This window comes from Hypomesus transpacificus, chromosome 22 (assembly GCF_021917145.1).
Source record: "Hypomesus transpacificus isolate Combined female chromosome 22, fHypTra1, whole genome shotgun sequence".
Classification (NCBI taxonomy): Eukaryota; Metazoa; Chordata; class Actinopteri; order Osmeriformes; family Osmeridae; genus Hypomesus; species Hypomesus transpacificus.
In genome coordinates, this window is record NC_061081.1 from 11981581 (window position 1) to 11995998 (window position 14418).

At 48.2% G+C, this 14418-nt stretch overlaps 2 protein-coding genes across 5 annotated transcripts; one reads left to right on the forward strand and one right to left on the reverse strand.

The window, feature by feature from the left end:
* Positions 1 to 95: 95 nt before the first annotated feature.
* On the reverse strand, positions 96 to 11121 carry pkd2 (polycystic kidney disease 2). 4 transcript variants are annotated; one of them, XR_006957942.1, is made up of 16 exons: positions 9311 to 11120; positions 8965 to 9078; positions 8358 to 8491; positions 7871 to 8121; positions 7396 to 7620; positions 6972 to 7200; positions 6109 to 6279; positions 5632 to 5813; positions 5317 to 5437; positions 5052 to 5150; positions 4640 to 4797; positions 4030 to 4147; positions 3695 to 3858; positions 3026 to 3173; positions 529 to 1541; positions 96 to 478 (listed from the first exon to the last, which is right to left on the reverse strand). XR_006957942.1 is itself a non-coding variant. In XM_047044856.1 (15 exons), the coding sequence occupies exons 1-15, from the start codon at positions 9753 to 9755 to the stop codon at positions 1311 to 1313; spliced, it is 2787 nt and encodes a 928-aa protein (XP_046900812.1). In that variant the 5' UTR covers positions 9756 to 11121; the 3' UTR covers positions 96 to 1310. The 4 variants fall into 4 exon arrangements, 3 of the variants coding, with proteins under 3 accessions (XP_046900812.1, XP_046900810.1, XP_046900813.1); XM_047044856.1 differs by having other exon boundaries at positions 96 to 1541; positions 3695 to 3855; positions 9311 to 11121; XM_047044854.1 differs by having other exon boundaries at positions 96 to 1541.
* A 1030-nt stretch (positions 11122 to 12151) lies between these two features.
* Positions 12152 to 14201, forward strand: LOC124484162. The gene is made up of 3 exons (XM_047044930.1): positions 12152 to 12574; positions 12680 to 12715; positions 13246 to 14201. The coding sequence occupies exons 1-3, from the start codon at positions 12502 to 12504 to the stop codon at positions 13953 to 13955; spliced, it is 819 nt and encodes a 272-aa protein (XP_046900886.1). The 5' UTR covers positions 12152 to 12501; the 3' UTR covers positions 13956 to 14201.
* The last annotated feature ends 217 nt before the right edge of the window (positions 14202 to 14418 follow it).

Consider the following 14418-nt stretch of genomic DNA (forward strand, 5'->3'; position numbering starts at 1 on the left):
TGTGAGTTCTTTGGTCAAGGAACTGGTTCATGGTGAATGGAGGCTGTTAATTTCTAGCTTCTCTGGGTGCTTTAAGACATGAACACACAGAGCACTTCCTGGTTGTGACATGAGACATTTTATTTGGTTGTCCACATCAGGGATATATCCTTAAAGGTAAAAAACACAAAGACTACGGGCTCCTGTGAGGTACACACAGCACAGGAATCCAAACTAAAACACATGAGTTTCTCATGAAGACAAGATGCACTCCAAATCGAAGTTTGTTTCAAGTTACAATATGTATAATATACGTCCATAAACCAAGTATTTGTAAGTCTTTACAAAGTGTAAATCATTACAAAGTGATACAGAAGATGAGAGTATAATGCAAGATCTGGCGTACCTTAAGATACTATATAAGCAACAAGTAAAACATTTTCAGACGAGACCATTTTGGGTCTGATGTCAAAAGGGACCTTGACAGACATACTGTTACCTGCACAGGTCAACACAGCTGTTACCTGCACAGGTCAACACAGCTGTTACCTGCACAGGTCAACACAGCTGTTACCTGCACAAGTCAACACACGCTGTTAACTCCAAGGGTTAACACAGCTGTTATCTGCACAGGTCAACACAGCTGTTACCTGCAAGGGTTAACACAGCTGTTACCTGCAAGGGTTAACACAGCTGTTACCTGCAAGGGTTAACATAGCTGGTAATACTACTATGTGCTCTTACAATATAAACCATGAAATATCCTTTGTAGGCTTCAAGCCCCTCTCACATGATCAAGCCCCTCTCACATGATCAAGCCCCTCTCACATGATCAAGCCCCTCTCACATGATCCAGCCCCTCTCACATGATCAAGCCCCTCTCACATGATCAAGATCAAATATCCTTCATCTAGACAAAATCCTTCATTGTATTAAGGTTCTCCTAAAAGAGATGTATTTTCTTCACAAACGTTCCTGTTTGATCTCACACACTTTGCGTTTGGGTGGATAAAGGGTTATAAAGGGTTATTAATGTTGATATTCTTGATGCTACGCCTTAATATTTACCTTAGAATGGTCTAAGTGCAACTGACTGTGTGAAAAACTAAGGATAAAAAAAAAAAGGCAATCATCCTAAATCTGAGCTGGAACAGACGAAGCGTAGTATATATACCCTAATATAGTATGCATAAAAATATCCCTTAAGACTTCTGGATTAACACTTGATTTTAACTCATTCAAAATAATTGGTTGACTTGATTCACAGACACCAGCATCTTAAGATTTGAACCGGTTAAACAACACAATCTTCCCTCCACGTTGTCATGGTTTCACACATGGCCACTCCCATTTCCTCCGGACTCTGGCACGTCATTGGACAGGGAGGAGGAGGGGCGGGCGCTGCGTGGGCGGGCCTGGGCCCCTGGGCCAATGGGAGTGGGCGGCTGGTGGTGGCTGACCTGTGAGACGGTGTCGTCAGACTCCCAGCGTTCTAACTCCTCCCTCACCAGCCTCTCCATCTGTTCCCTGTGAGCCTCCGTGTCCCTGCCCATCCTCTCATCCTGGGAGGGGGAGGAGGGAGAGGGGAGAAGAGGAGAGGAGGGGGAGGGGGGGAAAGGAGGGGAGGAAGGGGGGGGGAGGGGAGAGAGGGGAGGAGAGCAGGGGAAGGGAGAGAGGGGAGGAGAGGAGGGGGGAGGGGGGAGAGAGGAGGTGAGGAGAGGAGGGGGGGAGAGGGGAGAGAGGGGAGGAGTGGGAGGGAGGAGGGAGAGGGGAGGGGAGAGAAGGGAGGAGAGGAGGGGGGGGAGGAGGAGAGGAGGGGGGGAGATGGGGAGGAAGGAGAGGAGGGGGGGAGGAGGGAGAGATGGGGGGGAGAGGGGGGGGAGGAGGAGAGGGGAGAAAGCAGAGGAGGGGAGGAGAGAAGGGGGGGAGAGGGGAGGAGAGGAGGGGGGAGTCAGAGAGGAAGAAGATAGCAAAAAGAGAACTGATGGTTTTGAGAAGTTCTCCTGATGCTGTAAAGACTGGTGTGTGTGTGTCACCTCCATGACCCCGTCCAGCAGTCTCCCCAGCACGTCTCTCCTCACCTCCATGACCCTGTCCAGCAGTCTCCCCAGCACGTCTCACCTCCATAACCCTGTCCAGCAGTCTCCCCAGCACGTCTCTCCTCACCTCCATAACCCCGTCCAGCAGTCTCCCCAGCACGTCTCTCCTCACCTCCATAACCCTGTCCAACAGTCTCCCCAGCACGTCTCTCCTCACCTCCATAACCCCGTCCAGCAGTCTCCCCAGCACGTCTCTCCTCACCTCCATGACCCTGTCCAGCAGTCTCCCCAGCACGTCTCACCTCCATAACCCTGTCCAGCAGTCTCCCCAGCACGTCTCTCCTCACCTCCATAACCCCGTCCAGCAGTCTCCCCAGCACGTCTCTCCTCACCTCCATAACCCTGTCCAACAGTCTCCCCAGCACGTCTCTCCTCACCTCCATAACCCCGTCCAGCAGTCTCCCCAGCACGTCTCTCCTCACCTCCATGACCCTGTCCAGCAGTCTCCCCAGCACGTCTCACCTCCATAACCCTGTCCAGCAGTCTCCCCAGCACGTCTCTCCTCACCTCCATGACCCTGTCCAGCAGTCTCCCCAGCACGTCTCACCTCCATAATCCCGTCCAGCAGTCTACCCAGCACGTCTCTCCTCACCTCCATAACCCTGTCCAGCAGTCTCCCCAGCACGTCTCTCCCCACCTCCATAACCCCGTCCAGCAGTCTCCCCAGCACGTCTCTCCTCATCTCCATAACCCCGTCCAGCAGTCTCCCCAGTACGTCTCTCCTCACCTCCATTACCCCGTCCAGCAGTCTCCCCAGCACGTCTCACCTCCATAATCCCGTCCAGCAGTCTACCCAGCACGTCTCTCCTCACCTCCATAACCCCGTCCAGCAGTCTCCCCAGCACGTCTCTCCTCACCTCCATTACCCCGTCCAGCAGTCTCCCCAGCACGTCTCTCCTCACCTCCATAACCCCGTCCAGCAGTCTCCCCAGCACGTCTCTCCTCACCTCCATAACCCCGTCCAGCAGTCTCCCCAGCACGTCTCTCCTCCTCAGCTTGGCTCTCTCCATGGCCTCCAGCTTCACCATCACAGCATCCATCTTGGACACGATGCTGCCGATGGAGTGCTCCATGCGCTCCACCCTCCTCACCAGCCTGTTATACCACCGTTACACCACCGTTACAACACTCCTCACCAGCCTGTTATACCACCGTTACACCACCGTTACAACACTCCTCACCAGCCTGTTATACCACCGTTACACCACCGTTACAACACTCCTCACCAGCCTGTTATACCACCGTTACACCACCGTTACAACACTCCTCACCAGCCTGTTATACCACCGTTACAACACTCCTCACCAGCCTGTTATACCACCGTTACACCACCGTTACAACACTCCCCACCAGCCTGTACACACTACTGTGATTTCTTTTTTTTGTTTAGTAATAAGCATTTTTGCTTTACTTAAAGGAAAGAAAGGTGCCTAAGACTTCTGCACAGTACTCGAGTCAGATGGCTGAGCGGTTAAGGATTCGGAATATTAATCAGAAGGTTGTTGGTTCGATTCCCGGCCGTGCCATACACGTAGTATACATAAGATTTCTGCACAGTACTATACACGTAGTATATATGAATATGAAGTGTATTTTTATATTTTATTTTCACGCACACTTGAAACTCGTCATAGGACACGCCCCCTGAGCTGCTGCCACGGCGACGGGAGCTATGGCCGCTGTCCTCGTCGTCATCCTCCTCAGAGTCGTCCTGGCAACGGGGGAAGCTCCGCCCACTGGTTGCCCGGGGCAACGAGCTGCGTTCCAGATCCAAGTCCTCCTGACAGAGACACACTGAATACCTGAGTGTGTGTGTGTGTGTGCATGTGCACATATATGCATGTGTGTGTGTGCATGTGTGTGTGTGTGCATGTGTGTGTGTGCATGTGTGTGTGTGTGCGTGTGTGTATGTGTGCAGGTGTGTGTGTGTGCATGTGTGTGTATCCCTCACCCTCTCCTTCTCCAGGTCGTCCTTCATCTGCTGGCGTTCCTGCTCAGTGAGCTCCTGGTCTCCTCCCTGCTCGTACTTGGAGAACACGGCCTCAATCTCTGCGTCTGTGTGTCCCTTCCTGAGGAACACCAGAACATCTCAACACACACCTCCACCCTGAGGGACACCAGAACATCTCAACACACACCTCCACCCTGAGGAACACCAGAACATCTCAACACACACCTCCACCCTGAGGAACACCAGAACATCTCAACACACACCTCCACCCTGAGGAACACCAGAACATCTCAACACACACCTCCACCCTGAGGAACACCAGAACATCTCAACACACACCTCCACCCTGAGGAACACACGTGCTCCATCTCTCTCCTCTCCCTCACCCCCCATTCAGGCCTCACTGGCTGAGAACCATCAGGACTCAACCCTCACCATGACAACGAGGAGCTGCGCTTCATGTGTTCTGACTCGTCAGCGTATTTAAGGTATCGTTTATAGATTTGATGTGTATGGAACTATTTAATTTGTTATCAGTACAAAAACAAATCCCTGAGCATGTTTTTTAATGAAAGCTTCGGGGTTTTCCATGGGGCAGTGTTGTGGTCACCCTCTGAGGTCCTGTCTGAGCTGGTCCAGGTGCAGCTTGGCACCGTGCTGGCGGAGGCTGGCTGAGATGTCATCCACCGTGGTCTTCTTCAGTCGCAGCTTCATCAGGGCCCTGTCGCAGCCCTGGAGGAGGGGGATTTGAACCAGCGACCTCTTGATCTGCAGTAAAATGCTGTCAACCATGGAGCTATTGCTATTCCCTTAATAGCTACATAAGTTCAAAACAAAAAACTACTATTTTACAATTACATCGTAATCCTAATGAAACGTAAAAATGTGTTCAAATTCAATTGGATGCCACAATTCTTATTCAACCAATGCACAGTATCCCTTCGGTATTTATAATATGTCAAGTACTGTAGCTAAACTATAAAAAGTAAATATCTGTGATGATATGAAGTGAAAGAAGGAACCTTTCTGATAAGGTCTGTCATCTGCATCTCTGGCCTCTGCTGAGCCATGTCTGTCTTCACCTCAGAGTAGCTGTCGTTAATGATGGCCAGGAACATGTTCTACAGAGAACAACAGAACATGTTCTACAGAGAACAACAGAACATGTTCTACAGAGAACAGCAGAACATGTTCTACAGAGAACAGCAGAACACGTTCTACAGAGAACAGCAGAACATGTTCTACGGGAGAACAGCAGAACACGTTCTAGAGGACCCTGACCCTCACCATGAGGATGAAGAAGATGAAGAACACGAAGGTGGTGAAATACACAGGCCCCAGTACAGGGCTGGCTGCCTCGAGCTCTGAGAACTCCAGATCTCCCAGGATGATCCTGAACTGGGTGAAGCTGGAGAGAAGCCCAAGACACGGTCAACCTTTTTCATGTTGAAGGAGAAAACTGAGGTAGGAGATGACTAAAGCACTTTAAACAACTTCCTGAAATAACTGGTTCACTGGGCCCTACACAGTATAAACAACACTTAAATATCGTAAAATAAGAACATTATATGGTCATACAATATAAGGTACAAGCTGACTCACATGCAAGCCTGGAAGGTGCTGAAGTCGTCCACCTGCGTGCCAAACACAAGGTAGGCCAGCTGGGCGTAGGCCACGAAGATGATGAAGAACATGATGGAGAAGCCCAGAAGGTCCCTGGCACAGCGAGACATGGTGCTGGACAGCTGACTCATCGTCCTGTTCAAGGTGAGGAACTTGAACAGCTGAGGGAGGGAGAAAGGGAGGAAGAGAGCAGGGGAAAGAGGGAGGAAGGGAGAGAGGGAGTGGAAAGAGGGAGGAAGGGAGAGAGAGAGGGAGGAAGAGGGAGAGAGGGAGGAAGGGAGAGAGAGGGAGGGAGGGAGGGGAAAGAGGGAGGAAGGGAGAGAGAGAGGGAGGAAGAGGGAGAGAGGGAGGAAGGGAGAGAGGGGAAAGGAACGCATGAGTCTTGAAAACCTAACGTTATAAAGGTTTTTTTTACAGATTTCATTGAATAATAATGCCCTCAGACTGGCACCAGACCTTGACCCAGCAGAGGAAGACGAGGACTGCGGCCATGTTGTTGAAGTGGACCTGTAGGCTGGCCAGCGGGCCGAAGCAGGGGTGGCCGTCCTGGTTCTCCAGCAGGTGTTTGAGGCGGCTGCTGACCATGGAGGTCCTGGTGATGTTCATTATGATGGCAGCTACACTCAGCTGGAGGAGACAGGAGAGGAACAGACGTTTTAGATTCAACCATACTGGCTTCAAGGTGATATGGCGATACGGCAAAGCTGAGGTTTAATATTTCCCGGCATGACCGAACGGTCGAGGTTAGTAAGTTGTTTATTATATGGCATTTTTAGCTCTTCATTTTGTAAATTAAAATAAATGGTAGGCTAATTGTAACTAGCTCTCTTGTGTTCCAGGTGTTGCCTAGCAACCAATTACTTTTGATAGAAAGCGGACGACACGGTTCTGCTAAATGGCTTTAATTCCAACACAAATAACAACTCAGAGAGTCTTTAGAAAGTTAACAATTTCTTTGTCGCCGTTGATGTCTTCAGTATCGTCTGGATAGTCAAACTCAGCTGACTCCTCAGCTAATCGCTCATTTTGAAGATGACGTCAGAGGAGGCCAATAATAATCCGTATCAGACCGCAGACCGGCGATGAGGTCAATACGCGGCTGGCATGACTACCCATTATCAAAACGCTCGTACTGTTGTTGCCATATAATAATATTATAGAATTTGATATAAAATTTGTATCTTATTTGAGTTTTTATTCAATTTTATTTCTATTTAAATCTTGTTTTGCTCCTTCCCTATTTTTAAGTTGGCATTTTTTCTGAATAAGTTAACTAAACCCGCTTCCTAATGCAGCAGCCATTTTGTGTCTAAACGCACCACTACGATGAGCACATCCAGGCAGTTGCATAGGCTCTTGAAGTAGTGCAGGCGGTGGATGTGTATCTCCAGGACCTCCTCCACCACGTAGTACAGAGTAAACAGGCAGAAGGCCAGCTCACACATGCCCACAAAGTAGTCCCAGCCCGACGTGTAGCGAATCAGACGCACTGTCTGGAACTGCCAGGAAGTCAACACACCGCCCGTGGCAGGAAACTCCGCCAGCAGCCTGTTGAGCACACACACACATACACCCACACACACACCCCACACACACACACATACCCCCACACACACACATACACAGACAGACAAAAATTACCCCTGACAAGCCAACTCAATCAACAAGACCGAAACCAGAGGAACTGGGTTCTACCAGGGGAGAGGAACTGGGTTCTACCAGGGGAGAGGAACTGGGTTCTACCTGGCAATGCAGAAGAGATTGATGTTCCCGTTGTAGACAGAGAAGTCGAGGAACACTGCCCGGGTTCCTCTGTCCAGCCACAGGTTCTCCCTGAGGGATCGCAGCAGCTCTGCGCTTCGCTCCCGGCTCCGCCCCAGGTCCTGGTAGAACCCGCCCCCAGCGTAGGTGGACACCTGCCCCCCAGAGCTGCTCCCATTCAGACGGCCCTCTGCTGTGTAGCGCCACCTAGGGACCGGAGGCACCGCCACGGCGGACAGTTATACTACCGTTTACCTTTTATTCATCTAGCAGATGATTATGATCTAAAGAAACATAGACCTAGAGCAAGTAGAAAGTACCGCAGAAGATCAAGGATCAGAACTTACACAGTCTACAATACAGACCTGAGAGGACTGAAAATAAGAGAGAGAACTTGGATCTTTCAAAATAAAAACCAACTCTTCCCAGAAGAGTTCAGAGAGAAAATGAAACGTACGCAGTTCCGTTCTTGGGTCCGAAGGGGGCGCTGTCCTCGTTCCCGGGGGTGTAGGCGTCGTAGCAGTCCTGCAGCTCCCCCTGCAGGTCTGGGTGCACAGAGCAGGAGCGATTGTGAACTCTGACTTGCCGCAGCCGAGGAACCCCCAAGAGAAGGTTCTCCTGGAAGATCAGGCTGTGGTTCTCCAGCAGGGAGCTGTTGGGGTTCCACGACTCCCAGTACATCCCATCCAGGAAGGGTCCCTCTGTGAACTGTGGGGAGGAAAGGAGGGGAGGGTGGAGACGGACAATGAGGTAGAGAAGGAGGGCGGAGGGTGGAGAGGGGGGTAGGTGGGAGAGGGGGCGGAAGAAAGGAACTGGCGTGAACTGACCATCAGAAACAATGATGGGACAAGGTCAAGCCAGCAGCACAGCCTTAACGGCCGTGAGCTAAACGCATCAACAGGTCCTTTTAAAGGACTCCAGTCAGAGATAATCTGAGGTGTCACCTTCCAGAAGTCCTGCGTGGTGACCAGGGTTCTGAAGGTGGTGTGTTCCCCAGGAGAAAGAGGGCTGTCCAGGATCAGGTGACTCATCACCCTGGTGTAGTGGTACATGTTGGAGCTCACCGCCCCGTAGCTCACTGTGCAACACAAACACACTCATGTGATGGCTTTCCTGAACACAGCTCTGATTAACAACAGATCCTCTCTGCGTGAAACGTATATGTAGCCTACTAATGGAAGAAACCCACACACTCTCTCTCTTGAATCTCTCTCGCTGTGTCTCTTTGACAGAGATTTTGAACAAAAGTAAACTGTTCATAATCTCCTCCACCTTCTCTGCCCCTGTCTCTTCAAGTCTCGACCTCTGTCTGTCTCTCCATCTTTCCCTCTCTTGGAAACTGCAGCAGCCAAAATGAAAATCTCTTCAGAACAACGTTTTGACTCTGAATGTTTTAATCTGGTTTTATTACTGAGTAATTACAACGTTACAGGCCGGTCAATTAAATTAAATAAAGAAGTTAGTGTGTTTCTCCTCTGGTGGACCATAAGAATGAGTAACATTTGCATACCTGGTTCTACCTGGCTGTTTCTACCTAGCTGGTGTACTCACGGATGCACAGGGTGATGAGGAACATGACGTAGGTGATCAGCTCCCTCAGGACATTCCTCAGGTAGCGCTCGCGGGTGCTGTCGCTAGCCTCCATCAACTGCGTGCCCCAGAGAACTACGAGAGGTGAGATTAGGGTGGAATATCCCTTTAAAGGCCTCCAAGGACCATTCATATTCAAGCATTTTATGTGGGTGGGCTGAGATATTCGGACAGTTCAAGATTATTGTTTTGCCGAGAAACAATAGTTTGAGTTTTATTTAGTGGACACCCACTGATAATAATAGGCTATATTACTTATTGACAAAAGTTGCGATCTGCAATAAAATATATTTTTTAAACCACAAACTTCTTATCTTCTGGAGAATCTGTTTCATACAGGTGAGACGCTCCGGTCTGTCTTGCTGTAGAGCATCCACAGTCGGTGTGGGGTACATCCCCCGGTGCATTCTGGAACTGCTACCGGTACCACCGTAGCTCCCCAGTCCGCTGCTGCAGCTAGGACTAGAAGTTGCAGATACCGATCTCCTCCCTGGGCTAGCCGGGGGCCAGTCCGCCTCCATCATCTCATCCTCGGGTTCGAACCCCGGGTTATCCCGGCTCCATGCTTGTCTGGAGGGAGGGGATGGCGTGCCAATGACTCCCCCAAGACCCAAGTCTTGGTGCTGGATATTTTCCATCTCTATCCCTTCGCTCGTGTCCATTCGGTGAGGCAGAGACGCACCCGTGGCGCTCGCGGGGACCCTGCCCGGTTGGCTCAGCGGTTGCTGTGATTTGACGCCGGGTGAGCTCATTGTGTTGGTCAAGTAATGCAGATCTAAAAGTCCACTACATTTACGAAACTAGTCCGAACCTCTCTAGTCACTACAGTTGTTATATTCGGCCATCGCACTTTCCCTACCACGGAAAATATTACGCACCATTAAAATATTTGGTGAAAGACTGTAATTTCATAAAGGTGGGTAAACTTCAAATTCCCTCTTTGTTTGGTCGAATTAAACACTCAGAGAAATGATTTGTGATGTTACCGATTATATCTTGACATAAACTGCACTGTTAGAGCCTACTACTAAAACAGAATAACAACTCCAGGAGCCCAATCTTGTCTGTGTCCAAAAACGATGACCCATCTGCGTTAAACTTGAACAAAAGTTAATAGTTTGCAGTTGTAACAAATTAACAAAAGTTTTAGGCTTACACCAAGCTGACTTCTACAAAGCAAATTCCTCGCTCAAGAAAAAGAAACAAAACATTTTCCTCTTTATCCCGCATCAGCCATCTTGTTCTCCACTGTTCCCCCAAATTCTCACATTCTCATTTGCTGGAGACTCGGATTACATTAGTCATGGCGTCACGACCACTGGGTTCTTGCATGCGCAAAATCGCCTGTTGTTTCTTTAAGTAAAAGTATTTCATAGAGAGGCTACTTATTTCACATACAGTGGATTAGAAAAACTTTAGGCAAACGATGCACTCGCCCCCCCAAAAAAGTTTGGTTACAAATAAAAGTAGGCTGCCAGTTTTTGTTCAGATTTATGATACTTTTCCTTAGGCCTATGGGTTTCGTTTTTGATGTCATTAAAATAACTTGAATTCACAAAATAGAGATGTGGTCAAAGCCTCAAGGATCAGTTATTTCAAGATAAATCGACGTCCCTTGAGAGACATAGGCTTTTAATTACGTAACCATGTTTGGGTCTGGTGCTGCTAGGCAACAAGTTCCCCAAACCGAACCCTCCGTCCGGATCTGGTCTGGATGTGGAACTAAAGAAATGCATTACATTCCAAGTCTGTCGAGTTAGTCTTTTTCAAAATATGATGAATCGTCTACAATCAGAGTATGTGGATTCGATAAGTGATTATTTGACTTCTGCTTTATTTTTTTGTTGCCATGTAGTCAGTTACATTGCCTACGAATCCACGAGATGTCGCTCCTTGCCCAGTTTCGATTAAATCGTTTTGAAAGAGTCCTAATATTCCATTTGCAACGATTTATTAAAATATTAGTTTCATATATTCCAAGTGTGTTTGTTTGGATGTGTGGATATGAGTTAAAGAGAATTTAAATTTTTATTATAAAAAAAGTGACAGAACTTAAAACACCTGTTACACATAGGCCTGCAGTATACTGTCTGGGGGTCAGATGGCTGAGCGGTTAGTTCAAGTTCAAGTCTTTTATTTGTCAGGTACACAGAACAACAAAAGGTCAGACTGGGCACTGAAATTCTTAAGACAAGACAACGCAAGCACCTGGCATAACATAACATATAAAGGGGTTAGGGAGTCGGGCTATAATCAGAAGGTTGTTGGTTCGATTCCCGGCTGTGCAAAATGACGTGTCCTTGGGCAAGGCACTTCACCATACTTGCCTCGGAGAGAATAACCCTGTACTAACTGTAAGTCGCTCTGGATAAGAGCGTCTGCTAAATGACCAAATGTATATGAATGATTAACTGAATAAATATTTTCCAGGTTGTGACTCATCAGGTCGCGACTGCCCGGGCTCATCCATCGTGTTCTAGAACAAGTCCGTGCTGCTCCGAAGCGGTTGCGGTCGTAAGTAAAAGTAAAGTAAAGTGTGGGCTGACTTGTACTTAGTAAAAAGAAGCCATTACTACTGTTTTAGTGTCATGCAGATACCGTGACTAAAAAAACCACACACATTGAAAGGAGAGGAGGAGAGGGGAGAGGACAACAGATCATTTTAAAAACAAGTAGAGTAAAGCAGAGCAGTGTACAATAGAGTACAGCAAGGCCGCAATCATCATACATATTGGGGGGACACAATATGTACAATATCCAAAACTTTTTCAAAACCTTTTTCAACCTTTTGAAATGTTTATTTTTTATTTTTATATTTGTTCTACTTTTGAAACTTTTTTTTCACACAGTAAATGGAGAGGGGAGAACAGAAAACCCTAAAACTGAGTAAAGCAGAGCAAAGTACAGAAGAGTATAGCAGAGTAGAGCAGAGTACAGTAGAGTAGAGCAGATTAGAACAGAGTACAGTAGAGTACAGCAGAGTATAGGAGAGCACAGCAGAGTAGAGCACAGTACAGTAGAGTATAGCAGCGTAGAGCAGCGTAGACCAGAGTACAGTCAGTAAAGTATAGCAGATTAGAGCAGAGTACAGTATAGTACAGCAGAGTAGAGCAGAGTATAGGAGAGTCGAGCAGAGTACAGTAGAGTATAGCAGATTAGAGCAGAGTACAGTAGAGTATAGCAGAGTACAGTAGAGTATAGCAGATTAGAGCAGATTACAGTATAGTACAGCAGAGTAGAGCACAGTACAGTAGAGTATAGCAGATTAGAGCATAGTACAGTAGAGTATAGCAGAGTAGGCCTATAGTAACAAGGAACGTCTCAGACATTTCTTATTAAAAACCTCTATTTCCCAGACCACCATGATCGCCTTCAAACCAAAACCCCCGGGCTACCTATCGTTTCACCACAACCTTCTGCCATGTGACACATCCGCCTACAGCGGCAGTTAAATGAGGCTCGCCTTTAAGGGGATCTCAGTTCACTGGAGCTACAGGCATGGAAGCGTTGGACTCCACCCGTCTCCTATCTCTGATTGTTGCTCTCACCATCTTGTCTGATGGCATAGATGGTCTGCTTGCATGTCTTTGTTGTGGAATATTTTGTATAAATAATTATTAGCCTATAGTAAAGAAAATTGTTTCTATTCTTTTATGTTGTAATTTATTTGTCACAGGTAGAAACATCATTAACTGCCGCAAGTATCTTCACAGTGAGTATTTTTCTACTAAGTCAATATTAATAATAACTTACAAAATGTTCTAAAGTGGGAATCTGTGGCTTTATCCATATGAAGGAAACATTATTTTACCTTTTTCAAGGACGTCTTTAAAATAACAATGATCAAAAACGGCGCACTTCTAATTCTTGAAATCTGATGCACTAACTCTCTGCACTTTGCTCACTATGCCTGCTTAGCTAATGTATACACATGGGAAACTGGCTGAGACGTAATTTATCATGGTTGCATTATGGTGCACAACCTGGTTTATTCCAGTACAGACTTGTTACAGCACTGTTGGTCTCAAAACATCTTATTTGTGCACTCAGCCTTGTTTCTTGTATACAGGCCTACATTTTTATGATTTGTTCATTATTTAATGTATAAATGTTGTCTTATCTGTGCTTAGGCCTTTCCCCCAACATCCCTGCCTGGGGATTCATGAAGTGTCATCTTATCTTATCCTCAACTTATCTAAGAACTATCTAACCACCCTCCCTCCGTCCCTCCCTCCCTCCCAGAACACCAGAAGCGTTCGGAGGAAGGCTACTCGTTTGTGCAGGGCTACCAGGTGACTCCAACAGACGAGGAGAGAGAGAAGCATTGCCAGGTCTACTCCACAACCCCGCCCCCTCTGGGCCCCTTGGAGCCCCCTGTCTCCAGAGGAGACGGAGACCTCATCCCTCCGTACCCCCCCCCTGCAACGCCCCCTCCCGGCCCTGTTCAGAAGCACCCATCCAGAGCCTACGCCGTCTACCCCCTGGTCATCGATGTAGCGGCTGGGAGAATGTTCTCCGCCGCCAGGCTGCAGGGTTCGAGGAGGAGGCTGTTCCACCGGCTCCCGGTCAGAGCAGGAGATGGCGGCGTGTCCGGGAGCCTGCTCGATAAACTGACCCTAGCAGGCTCCGTCCAGCGCTGGACTGACATCCGCTCTCTGGCTTCTCTCCTGAGGGAGGGGGGTGCTGAGTACACCCCCCCTGTGGTGGTGATGGGGACACCTGTGAACCTGACAGCCCTGATAGCGAAGGGGAAGGTGGAGGTGAGCAGGGGGTTCTCCAGGCCTGTGGTTCTAGCCAAACAGGCGCCCGCCGTCCCGCTGCCCAGTGGGGTGTTCCGCTGGTGTTCCTCCCGGCTCGGGTTCTTCCTGAGACCAGCGGGTAGGTGCCGTTCTGCAGGGGGGAACGAAAGTCTGGAGAACCAGAACCAAAATCAGAACCAGGTCAATACCTAGACCTTCCAGACCCAGACCCCCAGACCCAGAACCCAGACCCAGAACCCAGACCCAGAACCCAGACCCAAACCCCAGGACCAGAACCCAGACCCAAACCCCAGGACCAGATATGGAAGATATGGCTCCAATTTCCTTTAACGCAGTTAGAGTGTGTGTTTGTGTCTAATGTCCTTATGGTTTCACATATTCTGAAATGTGGTTAAGGGAAGTAAAATTGTTGATTTGTAATAAATGAATAAATACATAAATAAATAAAAATCGGCATGTACTTTTATTTTTGTTACCTGATTTGTATACGTGTTTACTTGATATCTCACATAATAATCATTTTTTATTCGTCTGCAACTGTCGATTATGACGAATACGCTTGTGACGTCATTCCACGAAAACTTTGGCCGGTAAGGCTGGCGCGACAATACGCCTTTTTACGTCACAATGTATGTAGTCCAGTGTAAAACGTTCA

Bases quoted from the DNA above. Each gene is read 5' to 3' on its own strand.
- pkd2 (XM_047044854.1), bottom strand. From the start codon at position 9,755: ATGAGCTCACCCGGCGTCAAATCACAGCAACCGCTGAGCCAACCGGGC. The intron at 4,798-5,051 runs GTTCCTTCTTTC...ATTTTACTGCAG, and splicing joins TGACAGACCTTATCAGAAAG to ATCAAGAGGTCGCTGGTTCA. The intron at 3,859-4,029 runs GTGAGGGATACA...TGTCTCTGTCAG, and splicing joins ACGACCTGGAGAAGGAGAGG to GAGGACTTGGATCTGGAACG.
- LOC124484162 (XM_047044930.1), top strand. From the start codon at position 12,502: ATGGAAGCGTTGGACTCCACCCGTCTCCTATCTCTGATTGTTGCTCTC. The intron at 12,575-12,679 runs GTCTGCTTGCAT...TATTTGTCACAG, and splicing joins CTTGTCTGATGGCATAGATG to GTAGAAACATCATTAACTGC. The intron at 12,716-13,245 runs GTGAGTATTTTT...CCTCCCTCCCAG, and splicing joins CTGCCGCAAGTATCTTCACA to AACACCAGAAGCGTTCGGAG.